Here is a 20,399-nt window from a genome sequence, read left to right as displayed (position 1 = left end):
GTCGGACACGACTGATGCGACTTAGCAGCAGCAGCAGCAGCCACACATTGGCCACCGTGCAATTCCTCAAATTCTTTAACACATTCATGCTTCAGATCCTTTTAGTCTTCTCATCTGGAATATTTTTCTGCTGCTCTCTACCCTCCCATGTTCTCATGACACAGTCCCTTCTACATCCTTCAGGTTTTTACTCACAAGACAGCTTCTCAATAAGGTCTTCTCTGGCTGCACTTCCTAAACCTACAACCCCCACCCCTAAACCAACACATACGATTCCTTTACTTTCATTACTTTTTCCCAAATACTTATCAGTATCTAATAGACTATATTTATTTTATTTATTATTTATATCTGTTTAGAGTTTTCTTATTTATCTTGCTTACTATTTATTATCTGTTGACCTGGGCTTGATCCCTGGGCTGGGAAGATCCCCTGGAAGAGGGCATGGCAAACCCACTCCAGTATTTTTGCCTAGAGAATCCCCACGGACAGAGGAGCCTGGTGGGCTACAATCCATGAGGTCACAAAGAGAGGAGCATGACTGAGTGACTAAGCACAGCACAGAGTATTTATTAATATATATACCCTAGAACATGAGCTGGGAAGGACAGGAATTTTTGCTTTTTTTTTTTTAAATCTCAGCACTTAAACAGTGCCTGGTAAATTATATGTGCTTAGTTAATACTTGCTGAATATAGGAATGAATGAATGATCCCTAGCACGAAGTGTAAGTCCTCAATAAACATTGCTCAAAGAGAACTAAGCTAATATGGAAAATATCGGCACAGTCCCCATGTAACATAGATGGGAGAAAGGATAGACATATTGCCATACACAGAGTTTTCCATAGATTATGTTTTCTTTGATAACACTGCAATGTTCATGTGATGTTATATGTGTGCATGTTAATATATACTATTCATACATATAGATGTGAGTGAATAATAATAGAAGCACTAAAGATTTTCCAAATTTATTTAGACTTCAAATTAAAACTCAAGAACCCAGATTTACATACATTAAAGAAAGGTAGAGTTATAGCAAAATTAATGTGAATGCAGGTTGTAAAGATAGCTCAATCTCTGTCACATAAAATTTAAATTCACAGATGAAATTCTTTAAGCTCTTTTCTGCTATGTCATACTCTGATCCCAGAGAGCAGAAAACTATTCAGACATGTAAAATCTCCAATCTCTCCAATCTGAAATCGATCAGTAGATAACAAAAACAAAAATCCTCAAGGCACGATACCATTTTCCAGAAAAGAAGCTTTTTTTTTTTTTTTCAATCTAAGGTTACTAAAACTACAAAAACACCTATCAGCCCCTCTACGGTATTTTTTTGCTGAGGTGTCAATCAGCATGAGATTAGCCTTGGGCTGAGGCGGCTTCAGAACCTGCACAGGCTTCTTCCTGTAAATCCTCCCCAGCAGAGGATTCTGACTCAACCGGAGAATTTTCTTCCAGTTCAGCACATTCACCAGGGCTTTCGTTCTCCGTTGTACCTTCAGCACTATCCACGGCAGCAGCCTCCTCCGGAGCCGCGCTCGTGACCTCTGAGGTCGTCTCAGTGCTGACCTCTGTTGTTTCCACTGTCGCCGCGTCTGTCATCTCTGGCTTAGGTTCTGCACCGCCCACCACGGTCTCCGCAGGAGCAGCCTCGGCGTCATCTGGACAGGGGGGAGCCTCTTTTACGACCACAGCTGGAGCATCGGGAATATCTTCAGTACCCACCGGAGAGGCTTCCGTTGAAGATACTTCAGGGGCTTCTAAACTGGCTTCCTCAGCACCCACAAGGTTCTCTTTTTCACCTTTAAAATTTAGTCCATTAAAAAAAGTGTTAAAAGAGCACGGGAATACAGTGGACACTCTACAGTCATCTTAAAAGCTGAGTCAGGGAATTCCCTGGCAGCCCAAAGGTTAGGGCTTTGTACTTCCACTACCAAGGGTGAGGGTTCCATCCCAGGTCAGGGAAGTAAGGTACCGCGTGTTATGCCTTGCCGCCAAAAAAAAATTTTTTTTAATAAATATATAAAAATTAAAAACTGAGACAAATCAATAAGTACTGATATGAAATGGTCTTCAAGGTAGTCTGTTAAGTGGAAAAGAGCAGTGTACACGTATGGTACTATTTGTGATAGGACAAAAGGAGGGTAAGATTAAACCTAAACAGTTATATTTGTAAAGACTCTCCAGGAGGACACAAAGAAACTGGTGTTACTGGTTGCCTCTGGAGAGGAAAATGGGGAATCTGCTATTTTGCAAACCCTTTGGAAACTCTTGAACTTTAAAAAATAATAACTTACATGTATTATTTATTCAAATACAGGTCATGAAAATAAACAGGCCATGTGTCATGTGCAATAGCATGGGAAAATAACCAACTTACTGATGACTTTGAAGAGTCATTAATCTTCCCTCAACCTCAGTTTTGTCTCCTGTAAAATGGGTATATTAATAATATCTACCTAACAACGTTATTGGGAGGATTGACTAAAATAATATATATGAAAATGGTTAAAACCAAGGAAATGCTATGGAAATGCCGTATTTTAGTATTATTATAGTCAACCATCTCATGATTATATTCAATATGTTTATTAATGATATTCTCTTTTTGTTCTCATGACAAAAAGGTTAAAACTGGTGCAAAGAAGGTATTTTCCTTGTCCCTTAATAGTGATCATAGTATTTGATAATAATGACGTGATAGCTGAATATTATGAAGAAACTATGATATAAAGCAAGCACTTTAAGGCAAAAAGTATACATTAGGGTGAAAATATGAAGTTTCTCTTCTTACTAATTGCCATTTTATCAATCATCTGAACTGCACACAGATGGTCTTAGCCAAAATTGAAACAAAATGAATTTCGTAACTTAAAAAAATAACGAGAGAAATGAAAGGTCAAGCTCATAGGCATGAATGGAAGCCTGAGTAGGGGAAAAGTAATGTCATCACACAAAGAAGTCAAAGATGCTGGTCAGCAGTTTAAATGTACAGTGTTTTCATTTACCAAGCGCACTCATCCAAAATGTCTTTAGGCTTTGGTTGGACTTTTCCTTTTTGAACGAACTCCTACCCACAGCCATTCTGGACTAAGTAAAGAAGCCAAAATCAAATAGTGTTCATCACTAGACTATGATGATGAAAATCAGTGCCTCAAGGAGAAAGAAAATAGTGAATTCACTTTACCTTGAGGTGGATGTAACTCCGCTTTGTTTTTTTCTTTCAAATCTGTTACGTGATCGCTGCGTTTGGCCTTCCCTGATGTGACTCTCTTGTAAGTCTGAAAGTGAACGTGTGCTTAAATTTATTTCTTGAGCAAGAAGGTTCACCATGCCAAGTTTAAAGGTATTTACAGTTCAAGCAGGAAAAACCAATACACACTATCTATTCTTCTATTTCCCCTTTGGAAATCTTTTTCATTAAGTAGAATGCTTTCTAAAAATAAAGAGGGATTTCCCAGGTTGTCCAGTGGATTAAGGCTCCACCCTTCCAATGCAGGGGCTGTATGTTCTATCCCTGCTGGGGGAGCAAAGAATCCATGTGCCTCACAGCCAAATTAAATTTAAAAAAGAAAAGAAAGAAATGCTCTGAGAGAGGTCAAAGATAACTGTAAACACACAAAGTAGATAAAGACAAAGAAGAAAATAATAAATTATGCTAGAGTAAAAATATTCTGATAGGCATTTAAAAATATCCCTTGGCATTCATCTCAGAGAAGCAGAAATTTATGTGCACACAAAAACCGGAACACACACATTCATGGTAGTTTTAATTGTAATAGCCAAAAAATTGGAAGCAGTCCAGAAGTCCTACACAGGCTGGTTGGTTACAGAGGCTGTGGTGTGCCCATGACATGGGATACTGCTCTGCCATAAAAGGGATGAACTATAGATAAAAGGAGTGAACTATAGGTACAGGAAACCATTCGGATGAATCTCCAGGTAAATCATGCTGAGTGAAAAAAGCCAGTCTCAAAAGGTTATATACCTTCAGACTCCATCTACTTAATGTTGTTTGAGGGGTGGGTAACATTTTTGAAATGATAAGAAATATAGAAATAGAGGATAGATTAGTGGTTGCCAGGAAGTAGGAGGAAGGGAGAAGAGAGCAGGAGGGAAGGAAGCACAATTACAAAAGACAACACTGGAGATCCTTGTGATGAAAGAATAGTTTTGTCTCTTGACTGTGGTGGTAAACACATGAATCTACACACATGATAAAATTGCTTAGCACTAAATACATGCAGTTAAGTGTTCACACACACACACACACATACGCAAACACACGCACAAGTGCATGTAAAGCTGGTGGAATCTGAATAAGGGCTGCAGATCGTATCAGTGTCAGTCTCCTGACTGTGATATTGTATTATAGTTAGGAGAGATGTTGGCACAGGGGAAATGAGGTGAAAGGTATATAAGCTATCTTGGTATTAGTTATTATAACTGCATATGAAACTCAATTCTCTCACAATAAGAAGTTTTCAAAAAATCTTCTAAAATGACAGACTTGTAGACCCTAGTGAAGATTTTTAGGGTTAGTCATTAAAAGCAGAAATATGACCTGCCATAGGTTACTTGCAAAACAGAATTGGGAATAAAGCTATCTTAACCTTAGATACACTGTACAGGTGTCTTTTCATTTCCAATTCAAGCAGTAATCTCTGGCTTGTATTCATATTAGACAATGATATTTTAAAAATGAAAATCTCACTAGTTAGATAATATTGTATTATCTCAGCTTAAAAAATGTTAATAGAGATTTCTCTTTTAGTGGTAGGATGATAAATTTTAAAAATTGTATATTTATATGTGGGGCTTCCCAGGTGTCTCAGTGGTAAAGAATCCGCCTGCAGTGCAGGAGACATGGGTTTGATTCCTGGATTGGGAAGATTGTCTGGAAAAGGAAATGGCAACCCACTTCGGTATTCTTCCCTGGAAAATCCCATGAACGGGGGGAGCCTGGAGGGTTGGAAAAGAGTCTGAGCAACTAAACAACAAAAACAAATTTATATGTAGCATTTTCTAAATTTCTAATAATCATAATCATTAATCTCATTAGAAGTTTTCCTATGCAAGTTACAAACCATTTCTTGGCATGTTAAAATTAGACTATGAAAATGGAAAATGTATAAGCTCATGGTGAAAATGATGCAAAAGTGGCCCTTAAGCAACCCTCAGGGTTTGGTGAATTTTGACGTGAACCATCTGGCTTTGAAATACACAGAGCAAACATGATCAGCCGGAAAGAGAGTCAACATTTTTATATAAAAGCAAGGAGTATCTTCCCAGTGGGGTGGGAGATCCTGACGGCTTACAGGACTAGTCTGCTGAGTCAGTTCTCAGTACAGTAAAGCTGAACCTGTGTCCAAGTTCACGGCCCTGAAATGGCCATCCCAGCAGCAACATCCCAAGGACGTTAGTCTTATTGTTCAAGGGGCTAAAACACAATTGAGTTGTCAAAGTAGAATCAAAGAGATATAAGAATAGCTCACACTCATGTGTAACTGAGAGCATCTAGCTTTTTATTTATTTATTTTTTTCATCTAGCTTTTAAAAATCTAACATAATCAAGCAGAGTAGAAGAAAGATCGATTAAAAGAGAAGGTCTCAGAGTTAGACTTTGGAAATAATTTCCAAATGACATTATACATTTATTAAATGTGAGCATTTAAAATCTACCACAGCTTTTAAAACCCAGTCTGGCATTTCGTTTTTCAAGATACCCAGACCCTGGACTTCCCTGGTGGTCCACTAGTTAAGATGCTGCACTTCCAATGCAGGGAGTGCAGATTCAATCTCTGGTTGAGGAACTAAGATTCCATATGCCACTTGGGTGGCCAGAAGTAAATAAATCATTTTTTAAAAATATAGCTGGCCTCTCAAAAAATTGAAGTGACCTGGGCCTTTCTCAGATTTTAAGAGGCTCTCATAGTAGAAGATTTTACTTGGAAATGAAAAAGTGTTCTTGGCTACAGAACATCTGTAGATTCAATTTGGATTAAATCTAATACAGAATTTATTACTCTATATTAGAATAATATTATTCTAATAGAATAGAATAATATTATAAGAATACAGGTTTTTAGAGTGCCTCACATTCTGTATTTCCTCCCGAAAGTAGCCTGAGATTCTTGGGAATTAAGGCTTCCAGCATTCAAAATTAAAACTATATAATCTTAGAGGTGGAAAGAGACTTAGAGATCATTGCCTTGTCCAATTTCCACTCCCACGGTCAGAGAACAAGCTCAGAAAGAGCTCTGACGAGTAGCCAGTTTCTAACCGTCCAGTTTACTCCTGCTTTTGTGAAGAAAGATTTAGCGGACTGGAGAGGTTCATGTCTGGCACTGCTGCTGCTGCTGCTGCTGCGTCGCTTCAGTCGTGTCCGACTCTGTGCGACCCCACAGACGGCAGCCCACCAGGCTCCCCTGTCCCTGGGATTCTCCAGGCAAGAACCCTGGAGTGGGTTGCCATTTCCTTCTCCAATGCATGAAAGTGAAAAGTGAAAGTGAAGTCGCTCAGTCATGTCCGACTCCCAGCGACCCCATGGACTGCAGCCCACCAGGCTCCTCTGTCCATGGGATTCTCCAGGCAGGAGCAGTGGAGTGGGGTGCCATGGCTGGCACTAGTACGCATAATTAGGGATGTGGTGATGTCCAGATGAAATTCAGTCTTCCAGCTTCCCACATAATCACATGACCTAGTTTAATCTGTTTTATCCAGTGGCCTAGATATATCTGACTAGAGTAGCCGTGGGCAGTGAATTCAATATTAAGCAGTGGAAAGATGGTAAAAGCAAAGGAATCTACATAAGAGTGAAAGCCGATTAGAGGACGACAATAATAAAAATGACATCTTTGAACTTTACTAGATTCTTGAGGCTTTCAAATTCCTGAAGATTAGAATATGCGTTTTGGATTCATTGTCTTCATAGTCCTACAAACTGCTCGTAATTAAGACTAAAAATCCCTTTATGTATATTTCTGTAGTGTCAAACCAAAATGTGATTTGTGTAGTCTTATGGTTTCTGAAGAATAATACTTATTCTACTTTTATTCATAATAAAGATTCGATTTCAATTTAGAAAGTTTATGACAAAATGAGGATTGATTCAATTTAATAGAATTATTATTATTATTTTGGCCACACTGCACAGTTTTCGGGATCTTAGTTCCCTGACCAAGGATTGAACTGTGCCCACAACTCTGAAAGTGCTGAGTCCTAACCACTGGACTGCTAGGGAATTCCCTGTTTCAGTTTCCTTTTTTTAGCTTCAAAATCATACTATTAAAAGCATTGTTTTATAGTGATTACGGGCAGGGAGTGAATAAGGGAAACCAGGCAGGAAAACATTCTTTTGATGTTATATATGTGGGTATTTTGAATTTTTTAAAAAATATGGATAAATATTACTTTTTAACAAAAAAATATAAAGCTAATAAAAACTATGGAGACAATAAAAAGATTGTGGGGAAAGAAGGAAGAATGACTCCTTGGAGGGCAGAGGACTTTTAGGGCAGGGTGACTGTATGCTACCGAAATGATGAACGTGCATGTGTGCATGCTAAGTCGCTGCAGTCGTGTCCGACTCTTTGTGACCCCATGGACTGTAGCCCACCAGGCTCCTCTGTCCATGGGGATTCTCCAGGCAAGAATACTGGGGTGGGTTGCCATGCTCTGCTCCAGGGCATCTTCCCGACCCAGGGATCGAGTCTGCCTCTCCTGAGACTTCTGCATTGCAAGCAGATTCTTTACCGCTGAGCCACCAGGGAAGGCGTTATGGTGAATACACGTCATTACATCTTTGTCAAAATCCATATAATGTGCAACACTAAGAGTGCACTCTCATATAAATTGCTGCTAAGCCACTTCAGTCGTGTCCGACTCTGTGCGACCCCATAGATGGCAGCCCACCAGGCTCCCCTGTCCCTGGGATTCTCCAGGCAAGAACACTGGAGTGGGTTGCCATTTCCTTCTCCAATATAAATTGCAGACTTTAGTTAATAACAATGTATCAGTATTGACTCATCAGTTGTAAGAAACAGTAGCTCACTAAAGGGAGGTTGTTGATAAGGAGAAGGAGGTCAGAGGGTTAAGGGGGGAATATAGGAATTCTCTGCACTTCCTGCTTATTTTCCTGTAAACCTAAAACGCGTCTTTAAAATAAAGTCTATTAATTTTTTAAAAAGTTTCTCTCTCAAAACAGTTCTTGGTGAATGTTATTAATAGTACTTACCTTAAAGAATTGTTGTAATTATTAAATGAGTCATGAGTCTGAAATATGGTCTCAAATGTCAGCCATTAGTACTACTAGTATTTATAATAACATTGTTTTTTTACTGGAAGTCATCCATACTTAGTGGTATTAAGCATTTATACTTAAATTCCTTTCTCATAATCTTGTATATTCAATTACTCCTAGGTCCTGATCCTGACATTGTTTTGAGTTTTACCACAGGTTGTAAAATATATGAATTCCTGAACACCAAGGTCATGTAATCACTTACATAGTATCCACCAGCACTGACCGTGACACCTACAACCAGGTAATAGATCATATTTGATCCAGATGATCCAGAGAATTTGTTAGATGATATCCAGCGAAGAGATGCTAAGAAAACAAGTTTAAACACAGTTAGCTCCACCATGGGCAAAACTATTTTAAATGATTACATAAAAAAATTTTTTTCCCCTCAGTGAGCATAGACTATATTAACATCAACTGATTTTAGCTTAAAGGAATATAGTATTACAAGGTAGGGCAATAATTCCACTTGACATTTTTCTCAATCTGATTTGATAATTACTTAGGAAACCTGTCGTCTTGACGCTCAGCATCATGCTTTTCTTAGGAGGAATGCAGGCGTGAGTAAGGAGAAATGACAAAAGCACTAAACAATTTTAACAGTCAAATGAAATACAGGTTAGCAAAAGAAATCCATTTATTATATATACTATACCACAGCATTCAATGGAAAAGGGCATTTTTTAAAATAATTTGTGCTTAAAATTTGTGTTAAATAAAAATTTATGTGGAAATACAACATGTTTCTATAAATCTATAACACAAATGTAGACATAGAAACTTTTAATTCTTCTAATATAAAACCTTTAAAGGTGGGCAGATATAATAAACTTTTTAAAGACAAATGTTGCCAATAAGTTCATATCTAAAATAGAAGGGCAATTTTGTACAAACTAATAGAAATAGATAAGGTACTCTATTACTCTACTTAAACATATTAACTGTGTACTGCTAGAATTTGTATATACTGTATGCTGTGGAATTGAAATTTTTTATAATAAACTCAAAGCTAGAAGAAGCTGAAAGCCCAAATTCTCTATTTTAAAGATAAAAAAGAGAGACATTTATTACTCATTTGACAAACACAGTTGGACAGTTATTATGTGTTTGGCATTGTTAGAAGCATTAAGAGTATAACTGAAGGGACCTCTCTGGCAGTCCAGTGGTTAAGACTCTGCACTTGCAATGCATAAAGTGTGGGTTCAGTCCCTGGTTGGGGAACTAGGATCCCACATGCCTTGAGGCACAGCCAAAATAAATAAATTAATTAAATTATCTTCACAAAAATATGACTGTAAGCACAACACACAAGGTCCCTAGCCTCAAAAGAGAAGGAAAAGATGTCGAGACAAGAAATTGTAGGCAAATAACTGCAATGCAGTATGACAAATGATGTAATAGATGAAATATGAAAGCCGAAGCAACAACAGCATGAAAATGCAGTGAAAAATGCAGTGAAAGAACTCAGCTAGCCGGCTCAATGTAACTGTCACAGTTGAAGAGACATGACCTAGCTTTGAGGGAAAGGAGGAGTTTGTCAGATAAACAAGGGGAGGGAAAATGGCGCTGGAGGCAGAAGGCAGAGTGTGTGCAAAAGCATGAGACCTGTGTGATGAGGAAAATGCAAAGTATTTTGATGTGACCTGACACAGAGAATAAGGGTGTGGGGACCAGGAAGAAGCTCTGATTTGCAGAAAGCAAATCTTAAGACATCTTCACAAACTACAAATCTCTGTAGTAGCAGAACTGGAAAGATTTTGTATATATGTTCTTAGTTTGGATATAAATGATCATTGCTTAGAAAAAAACCATTTTTTCCCACAAATGTGCCCAGAGAAGCTATGGTAAGAAGTTATGTCTTTGACATCTAGTGGAGCTTTTGTTGGTTTAAAAATACATCTTTTATTAAATAGGGAATATGTAGCTTTCATAGTCAGCAACCAGGCATAAATATCATAAAGGTTTTTTTAATAGGGAGAAATAGAGAAAATTACAAACGTTTAAGTAAAGACAAATACAAATACAATTATGACAAAGATATTCAAATGAGCAGTAAAATTGGAAATAAATATTCAGCAAGGATTAGATAAATTTTAGCATATTCATAATGTGAAACATAAATATTTTAATTTTTGCAGAAGACAATATGAGAAAATATTTACAATATATTAAGTGAAAAGTTACAGCAAAGTAATCTTTATAGGACTATCCCAGATTTGTGGAAGCAATGTACAAAGAAAAAAATGTAGGGAGAAAAAAAGGTGTGGAACACTGTGTATACTAAAATACAAATAAACAGTGGTATTCACTTAGTGATAGGATTTATCAGCGACTTCTATTTTGCCTTTCTGAGTTTTTCTGGTGATTTACTATAAACCTAATTTATTTACTCATTAAAATTTTACATTTTTTAAAGCAAAAACCAGAGAACAAAATTTGATGAGGCACAGTAAAAATTTTATCCTTCAATAAACTGAATCAACTACATTTTTCATCAAAGTAGAAAGAACCAATAAAAGGTTAATGCTCACGACCAAAGCCAAATTTTCCGTCAATAACAGTTCTGAAAATACTGAAATAAATAAAAAAAGTAATTAGGTGAAAATGAGAAAAAGTACTGGTCTTTTTTTGTAGTACTGCTACAACCAGTATTGCTAACCTATTTAGAATTTTTAAATTGCTTTTCTTTTGCCCCAAGTAATTATCTGAAATATGTGCAGCCACCAAAAAAATAAAGTAAAAAGATATATATGCTTGTCCGTGTGGCCGGTGGGGGCTGCGGTGAGATAACGCGAAAGGCCACGGTCAGGGGGCTCATGTGTCTCTCCCGTTATCTTCAGAAATTTCAAATGAATGGTTTCCTCTTATTTCACCAGCGAAAAACGTGCTCTATATTACTCGGCATAAAGATCAAGGAAAACGAAGTCTCCTTATTTCTGTTAATGGAGGCAATTTCTTCCCAGGAGCATTTTAAGAGGAAAAATAATGCTAGTTAGGCAGACCTTGCTTCCCTCCCACTATCACTAACCACCACCACAGGCTTAATCAAAGTGAGGGGAGGGTGTGTGGAAATGGGCCATGGAATTTTCCGCCGGAGTCTTTCTCTTTCCCCTCTCCCCGACTCCAACGCACGAATTATGCTAAAGCCTTAGGAGAGAGGCAAAGTGAAGGGAGAACTAAGAATTTTCCATGAGGTTGTCTAAGAGCCGGAGCCCCAATCAGGGACAGAAACGACAGGGGCGATGGATGGGGACTAGGAATGAGCCGGCCGGGGCAGAAGTTCTCCGGCAGCGCGGACTTGGGCCCAGGGTCGCCGGCTGCCCGGGAAAGATGCTCTCAGCGCTCACGCTTAAGCAACTGCGATGTCCCAGGCCCTATGCTAGAGGTTTCGTACGTGTCAATTTTTATTTAATAAGCTTCCAACTCGCACTGCCACTTCACTTCTAGGAAATATGTCCCTTTCCCCATGTTTTAGAAAATCTACGGGTGACAGGTCCAGGGGCGCCGCAGTCGAACAGCCAGAAGGTGTGACGAAGCCGCTTCCTCAGCGGGGATGTCACGGCCCACGCGGGCCGAGTCCTGGCCAAGTCTGGAGTTTATTTCTCAAGAGCACTTACCCAATTTCTACTGGACCGACACTGCCTCCCGCAACCCGCCTGGCCCGCAGATCTGCCCACCAATACCTCTGCTTCCTCGTAAAGATGGAGAACGCCTTGGTCCCTATATCGATACCAGTGGGAAGCTATGCCTACGTTAGCCAGGCAGTTTTCTAAGCGCTTCTAACTACATAATAATTCATTAAAACTCACAACAATTGTTGTCCATTTACCAGTTGAGAAAACTGAAGTTAAATCACTTGCCCAAGATCAAGATTCGAACTCAGGAAATCTAGTCCGGATTCAGAAGCCCGCGCTGGAAAGGTTCCCTACTTCCAAGATCTCCAATAATTTCCCGGCCATTCTCCCCCATCTCTCCCCCATCAACCTCAGGCTTCTGCTGCCCGGGGATGGATTTGACCCATCAAGGGCAGACTGGTACTGGGAGCGCCCGCGCAATCTGTGCGCGAGGCACCTGTCCTCAGGCTTGGACGCCGGGAGAGGATCCCCGGTCGTCACCTGGGACTCACCGTCTTTCCGGAGCGGCGCGGGGCCTGGGGGCGCCCTCAGTGGGAGCGCCAGGGTCTTGGAGACCGCCCGGCGGAGGTACATCGCGCCAGCTGCTAGCAGCGAAGCAGCTTCTCTAGCCCTGAGCCGGCTGCGGGGCTACGAGCCCCGCCCCGGGGAGGGGCACCGACCCCTGCCCGCCCCGCTCGGGCGGTCTCTGGGGATGTGCATAGGGGTTGGTCTTCTGCACCATCCTCCCTCAACCCAGTCTCCAGACTCTTGCTTTTTCCTGGGCCTGAGAACTCAGCTAACGGCGGCACCTCAGAATCGGGATAGGGAAACGTGAAGTCGCTGTCATCTGCCTGCCCACTGCCTTATCTTCCACTCGGAGTGGACTGGAAATGTTTCGGACCTCGCATCTGGAATAAGACAGACATGACTGATCATGCCCCATGAAATCGGAACCCACTTTCTCTCACGTACTCCACTAGCTTTCCTAGGAGTGGAAAGGGTAGCTGCAAGCTCCCAGGAGACAAATCAAAGAGATAGCCTCAGCATTCCACTGGTGCTCTGGGTGATGTTCAGAATCCTAAGAAAATTCTCGAGTAATGGCTGAATCTCTAGGCAATTCATTATTACAATGACTTTTAAATATAAACTCCAAAAGGACTGCATATTCCTCTATGGGATGTGAAACTGCTGCTGCTGCTGCTGCTAAGTCGCTTCAGTCATGTCCTACTCTGTGCGACCCCATGGACAGCAGCCCGCCAGGCTCCTCTGTCCACGGGATTCTCCAGGCAAGAATTCTGGAGTGGGTTGCCATTTCCTTCTCCGGGATGTCAAACTAGTATTTCCAAATCAATTAAAAACACTAATTAGACTTTTCCTCCAAATTTCAATTACTTCCCTCATTGTGTCTGCAAGAATCTGTCATAATAGGAATACTGAAACTAGTAATTTATGCTTGTAACATTTCTTAAATGATCAATCTTTGGGACTTCCCTGAAATGATCAACCTTTGAAAGGGACCATTTCCTACTGTAATAACCCCTTATGCATGTTTGGCATTTGACAGTTTACAAAGCACTTTCACATAATTTTCTCCTTTAATTTTCATTTCGCCCCTCTGAGGAAGGTGGCAATTATTCCATTTAGCGAACAACCTGGTGGTGACTTTTTAAGGACATGAACATGGTCCTTCTAGTTTCAAGTTCTCTGGGCGTATTACAGGCAAAATATTTGCTCATTCGCTATGCAAATAACTAAACATTCCTCAGAGGTTCTAGTTTTAACCCAATTGTAATATTTAATATACTCTCATTTAAGGAGTACAAGCCAATGATCAGAACTGGTTTTTTTATTTTTTGATGCTCAGAATAATGAGCTATTCCTAGCGACTAAATCTTAAGAGCAATTAGGCAAGCTGTTAATGAGAGGTCTAATTTAGACTTCCAAGCCTGGAAGATGGGGCTAGACCCAGACCATCCACCAAGAAGTTAGGTAGTCCTGAAATATAACAAAATGCAGATTAGTACACTTGCTACCTTTGGCCAGCATCAAGCACACATCCTGGAATGAACTGCCAGCAGAGAGAACAGACTGACAAATAGAATCAAATCAGTGGAGAGAGCTCCTAACCATTTCCAATTTGGTGCTGCTGGATTAAAAAAAAAAATCTGTCTACCATACAGCTCATTCTTTCTTTGGCCTACTTAGGTCTGAATTTTGAAAGTTTCCAGGGAGAGGAAATAGTCAAAGGCAGAAAATGCATTTAAATAAATTAATGTAGGGGGGGAAAAAAGAATGCCAGGGAATTCCCTGGCAGTCCAGTGGTTAGGACTAGGCTCTTTCACTGTCGGGGGGCCTGGGTTCAATCCAGGGTCAGGGAACTAAGATATTTCAAGAGGGGTGACACAGTCAAAAAAAGAAAAAGAACTAGTGTATACATTACACATTACACTGGTATTTAGTGTACTGGCAGCTCCCCTAAAACAGGATTCTCTCTGAGTAAACACCTGTAAATGGTAATGGCTCCCAGAACGCTGTTCTAGACCTCTCCCTTCGGAATTCCAATGTAGACTCAGGGTCTTAGTATAGGCTGAGCTTCTCTGGATCATCCCCAGGTTCCACAGCAGCCACCTGCTGTCAGTCACTCACACTATCAGGATCTATCAGAATGCCTACAACATACGTGTTCTAGATGCTGAGGACTGCTTATAACCTATTTAACAAATATTTACCAAGTATCTTATCGCTGGTGTTCCGGGGCATTCTTCAACGAACAAGATATGATTTCTGGTACCGCTCACAGTTTCAGGTTACAGAGACATGGAAGCAACATTTTTTCTCAGTAGTGGCTGCCAAGCCTCCCATTAATGGGGGTCAATGATCACAAGGATATCTCTGACCAGATATCAATAATAAATGTAAAAGAAGAGTGCTGGTTAGAGCCAAACTGGTTTAAACAATGCAAACCAACTAATTTGAACAATACAAAAAATAACTCACATGTATGTGCTGTGTTTTGCTCAGTCGCTCAGTCGTGTCTCTTTGCAACCCAATGGACTGTAGCTTGCCAGGCTCCTCTGTCCATGGGAATTCTCCAGGCAAGAATACTGGAGTGTATTGCTATGCTCTCCTCCAGTGTATCTTCCCAACCCAGGGATTGAAACCAGGTGTCCTACATTGCAGGCAGATTCTTTTAACCTCTGAGCCACCAGGGAAGCCCAAGAATACTGGAGTGAGTCATCTATCCTGTCTTCAGGGGAACTTCCCCACCCAGGAATCAAACCAGGGTCTCCTGCATTGCAGGCAGATTCTTTACCAGCTGAGCTACTAGGGAAGCCCAACTCACATGTATATATATAATTTTTCCCAACATGTTGTCACATCTGTACTTTGTCCTCTACACAAGCCTAAGGAGTAGGTGGAGGAATGTTGATTATCCTTGTATTACACATGAAGAAAATCAAGGTAGTGTAACACTGTTGTTAATAGTCTGAGTTTGGGAGTCACATACCTGTTCTAATTTAGTGGTCTGAGTGAAATGTGGGTAATTCTTTTACTCATAGGGTTTTGGGAAGCGCAAAAGCACATTAGGTATAAAAGGTGCTCAGCCAGTTGGGGGATGCAGTGCTAGCTTCTGACTTCCAGCCTAAACTGAAGCTCAAGTTTCCCTTACAATGTCCTGAAGCCGCTCAGTGGGCATATGACAGGATCCATTATATTCCACCATCTCATCATATGGTAAAGTCCAGTGGGGAGTTTATTGTGTCCTCTGTGTTGGATGTGGCCATTCTAGCTGAGAGAGGCAAGAACTGTGATAAACAGTGCCACTTCTCCAGATCCCTTTTCATCTTAGCTTTAAGCTTGTGCCTCTTGGATCAAAGGGAATTTGCTGCCTACTCTACTGCTCTTGATGCTGGGAGGGACTGGGGGCAGGAGGAGAAGGGGACGAGAGGATGAGATGGCTGGATGGCGTCACTGACTCAATGGACATAAGTTCGGGTAAACTCCGGGAGTTGGTGATGGGCAGGGAGGCCTGGCGTGCTGCGATTCATGGGGTCGCAGAGTTGGACACAACTGAGCGACTGAACTACTGCTCTTGTAGGATATGTGGCTTTCCATTTTGATGCCAGCCTCTTTTCACATCTTGATGAAAAACTTCCCAAGAGCGGACATGCCTGGGGGTTGTCAAATTCATTCTACATAGGAAGCTGTTTCTCCAGAACCCCAAGAGAATTTTAACAGTAAGTCTTTGCCACAAATGACTCTGTAAGGCTCAGACAAGTTTCCCAGCTGTTGGTCACACTGTTTATAATGCTGCCCTTGAGCACATCCTTGACATTTTTTCTTGGTCTTGTTGGGAAAACAAGCATCTAGGGATGGAGTTAAATTGGTTTGTCTAATGATTTCCGCCTAATTGTGATTGTTGACAAAGACAGTATTAACTTTGAAAACATATTGTAAGAATCATCTACTGACAATATTAATACTTATTCAAGGCTTAAGTTCCATATAATTAAAGGCAATTTTCAAAGATTGACTTCCTAGACTCCATAGAAAGCTAGAAACAGCTTTGTTTTTCTTAATATTAAATCCCTAGGCTATAACTTGTACTTTCAACAGATCAATATGGATATAAGGTGAAACAATTTAGAATATAGGGGGACTTCCCTGGTGGTGGACTTCCGTGCTCCCAAAGCAGGGGGTGGGGGGCGGGTTCAATCCCTGGTCAGGGAACTAGCTCTCACCTGGGGCAATTAAAGATGCTGCATGCCACAGCCAAGACTCCTGTGCAGCCAAATAAATACTTTAAAAAAAGTATCTAAGATGACAAATTGGCAAGCAATTGAGAAGGTGCTGATAAGCACCCTTTTAATGGCCTAAAATATTTCAATAAAATGGAGAAAGGGTAATCAAGATGGTTATTTTTCTTGGAGGTTCCTCAGCATTCCTCTCATCTATTCACTTTCTCTTCTGTAGTAAAAGAAACAAGACATTCCTTACCATTTCCATATTATTTTCCTAAGGCTACCAAAACGAACTGCTGCAAACTTGGATGGTTTAAAACAACAAAATTTATTCTCTCACAGTTCTGGAGGTTAGAAGTCTGAAATCAAGGCACAAAACCTGTAGGCAAGAATCCTCTCTTGCCTCTTCCAGCTCCTGATGTTTACCAGTCATCCTTGCTTTGCAGACGCATCACTCCCATCTCTGCCTCCCTCATTTAAGGTTATCTTCTCCGCCTCTTTTCTTCTTAGAAATGTATCAGTCATATTGCATTAAGGATCCATTTTACAAAGGGCTTCCCTGATGGCTCAGTGGATAAAGGATCCTCCTGCAACGCAGGAGACACAGGAAACGTAGGTTCAATTCCTGGGTAGGCAAGGTCCCGCAGAGCAGGAAATGGCAACCCACTCCAGTATACTTGCCTAAAAAATTCCATGGACAGAGGAGCCTGGTGGATACAACTAAGCACACACGCTACTTCAGTACACTCATCTGCACATCTCTATGTCCAAACAAGGTAACATTCTGAGATACTGGGGGTCAGGACTTCACTTAGCTTTTTGGGGCCAAAACATAACCCACAATGTCTTAAAACTAAGCTCATAAAGCTTTTTTTTTTTTCTATTGCAACTTAAGAAAATAATTTAAATGACTATCTCACAGATACTAAATCTGAAAAAAAAAGGTCTGATTCTGACCTTAAAAACTTGACAGCATTGGACATATGATTTTGCCTGCATCTTCTTTTTTATGGAAGTTCTTTTATGGTATTGCTAAAGGAACTGTCATTTTGCCAAGTTTCTCTTAGGTATTTAGTATCAAAACGATTCTTGTTCAGTTCAGCTTCTCTCTTAAACTGAGGTGTAAACCCAGGGGCTACTGACTGTTGCCTTCTCTTTAGAATGTGAATTGGGGAAGAGACGGTCTGTGTGCAAAGGCAATAAAGCAGATATACAGAGAACAGAGCCAACACCAAAAGTCTTGATGACATTTGAGTTCCAGGCCTCAATTATTCCTGGGCACAGGTGTGTGCCTGTTAAGGGGGTCTTAGAGTCATTCTGTAGCCTCTTAACTTTTGTTAGTTTAATATGAGTTAGGTTTCAACAGTTTAGAAACCATCTTCTACCAGTGCCCCTATGTGGCACAACTCTAGGAGATGTTACTCAGAATCCGCACCTCTACCGTCCAATACTCCAGCCACCAGCCCCATGTGGCTATTTAAAAGAATTAAAATGAAATCAACACTCAACAGTCACATGGAAGTAGGGGTTACTGCACTGGGTAGCACAGACAGAACACTTCCATCGCTGCAGAAGATTCTTTTGGGCAGCCCCAGTCTTCACGATGGCTCCCCATGTGGTCCACTGGCACAATCATGATTAAAGCTCACACAGGGTAGCAGTACTTTCAAGGCCTGAGGTATAGTAGATCCTGCTTATTAAAGCTGTATTTTATTGTCAACTGAGGCCATCAGCTTCCAGAATTTAAAGTGTCTTAGAGTTTTCTGTTTCCTTTAGGGATGTGAATTTTAAGCATTTCTTTTAAAGTTCTTTGAATTGGGAGCTGGTACCCGACTTCTCGGTCCAATACTATGTGACAATAATAGTTTCCTACTGCTGCTGTTAACAAGTTTAGTGGTTCAAAACAACAAAATTATCATCTTCTATTTCTGTAGGTGAGAAATCCAACCTGGGTCTCACTGGGCTAAAATCAAGGTGTTAGCAAGGCTGAGTTCCTTTCTGGAGGCTCCAGGGGAGAAGTTCTTTGCCTTCTCCATTCCTTGGCTCTCTTCCCTTTTCAAAGCTAGCCACAGCTGACTGAATCCTTCTCCAATCACATTACTCTGACACACTCTGGTGCCTCCTTCTTCCACTTATAAGGACCCTTGTGATTACATCGGGTCCAGCCAGATAATCCAGGATAATCTATCTGTATGTCTGATTAGCAAATTTAATTCCATATGCCACTTTAATTCCCCTTTGCCATATAACCTAACATATTCACAAACTCCAGGGAATAGTACATGGTCATCTTTAAGGATCCATTATTCTACTTTCCATTGATGCTGGGCAAATGACTTTTTGCCTCTGGTTTTTGCACATGTAAAATTATGAAATTGGTCTATATGACCCCTAAGGTCCTTTTCACTTCTACCAGCTAAAACTCTGAACTGACAAATGCTAATAGTTATTATTATATTTGGTCTTTCGCTGAACTTGGATTAAATACTTATTCTGAAATAATTTAACTGTGAATTTATGTTTGGAAGTAACTTCCAAAGACATTGAGCCATCAATCTCCCAGAATAAGTGCTGGCCAGAGCCCCAAACACACACAAAGCCAATGAAACTTTCTATTTAACATCAGAATGGAGTGAAATGGCATATAAAGAAGTTTTAACTGATTCATAAGAAAGGGCTCTGATGAGGGATAAATGAGGTGTTTGTTAATTTGTGTCTATTAACTTCCACCAACCCTGCCTCCCTCACTTTTTGAATTAGTCTGCTATTCACTGGATGAAATTCATGTTAGCAAAAAGAGGTCACAAACGCTGTGTGGCCATATAGGTGTAAAAACTGTTACCCAAACGGAAATCATCCAAATTCAAGGAATTGGAGTCAGAAGAAACTCTTTTTGAGAGGATTCACCTTCACTTTCTCCTCTAGAAGAAAACAGTATTTGGGTTCTTTTGTATTTTAGACAATAGAATAGGAGGGGCTCTACCACCCTGATCACTAAAGAATAAATGCTTTGATTAGAAATTAAAAGTTGATATAAGGAGTAAATCCTCCAGCAGTGACTTTTTAAAAATCTATATCCTTAAGTTTTCTTACCAATGTGTCCTTAATTATCATTGACCCTATTATCAGATGGCATGTTCGACATTAAAATACTTTTAATAATTTACCTTAGAATTGACATTCTATACATTGTCACAATATACATAATCTGAAGAATACAGAAGTATTTTTAATTTAATCATGCAAAACACAAATGCTGACTTGACATATATTCACACGTAATTCTTTCTCTCACGTTTACAACTCAACAGATTCGTGAATCCAGAGGAACTGCTATAATCACTATATGGAACACACCTATAATGAAAAAAAGAAAAGAAAGCTATAGCATTAACCAGCAGAAATAATATTAAAATTAGACCATTTTGAATAATTCATCTTATAGCAGCAGGGGAAGTTTAAAAACCAAATCCACAAAAAATATCAACTCCTCATTTTTATCTAAGTTTTAGCAAAAAGCTTTTTTTTCATCCCAACTACATGAGTAGCAAAAGCATCTGGTTTCAATTTAAATACCTATTTCATATTTATCTTGACTGGTTGACCGAAGCAGTGAAATAGCAAGGTGATAAATACATGAGTGATTACTATTTTATTATCCAGCAGATCTAAGTTATCTAGTTTACTCAACCTAATCCATGAAAACTGAGATTTAGAAGAGTGCCTTTTC

The 20,399-nt window shown here is 40.0% G+C and overlaps 2 protein-coding genes across 3 annotated transcripts in view; both read right to left on the bottom strand.

The window, feature by feature from the left end:
* Window positions 1-960: 960 nt before the first annotated feature.
* Window positions 961-19,645, bottom strand: MGARP (mitochondria localized glutamic acid rich protein). The gene is made up of 4 exons (XM_055550104.1): window positions 12,440-19,645; window positions 8,516-8,619; window positions 3,196-3,289; window positions 961-1,810 (listed from the first exon to the last, which is right to left on the bottom strand). Exons 1-4 carry the CDS (start codon window positions 12,519-12,521, stop codon window positions 1,368-1,370), a joined length of 723 nt encoding a protein of 240 aa, XP_055406079.1. The 5' UTR covers window positions 12,522-19,645; the 3' UTR covers window positions 961-1,367.
* A 156-nt stretch (window positions 19,646-19,801) lies between these two features.
* NDUFC1 (NADH:ubiquinone oxidoreductase subunit C1) overlaps window positions 19,802-20,399 on the bottom strand; it is a 170,467-nt gene continuing 169,869 nt past the window's right edge. For both annotated transcript variants that reach the window (XM_055550110.1, XM_055550108.1), the window contains one exon: window positions 19,802-20,026. The gene's annotated coding sequence lies outside the window, so the exon portion shown is untranslated. The remainder of the gene's footprint in view (window positions 20,027-20,399) is intronic.

This window comes from Bubalus kerabau, chromosome 16 (assembly GCF_029407905.1).
Source record: "Bubalus kerabau isolate K-KA32 ecotype Philippines breed swamp buffalo chromosome 16, PCC_UOA_SB_1v2, whole genome shotgun sequence".
NCBI lineage: Eukaryota > Metazoa > Chordata > Mammalia > Artiodactyla > Bovidae > Bubalus > Bubalus kerabau.
The sequence above is the reverse complement of the archived record's forward strand: the minus strand, read 5'-3'. Positions and strand labels throughout refer to the sequence as shown.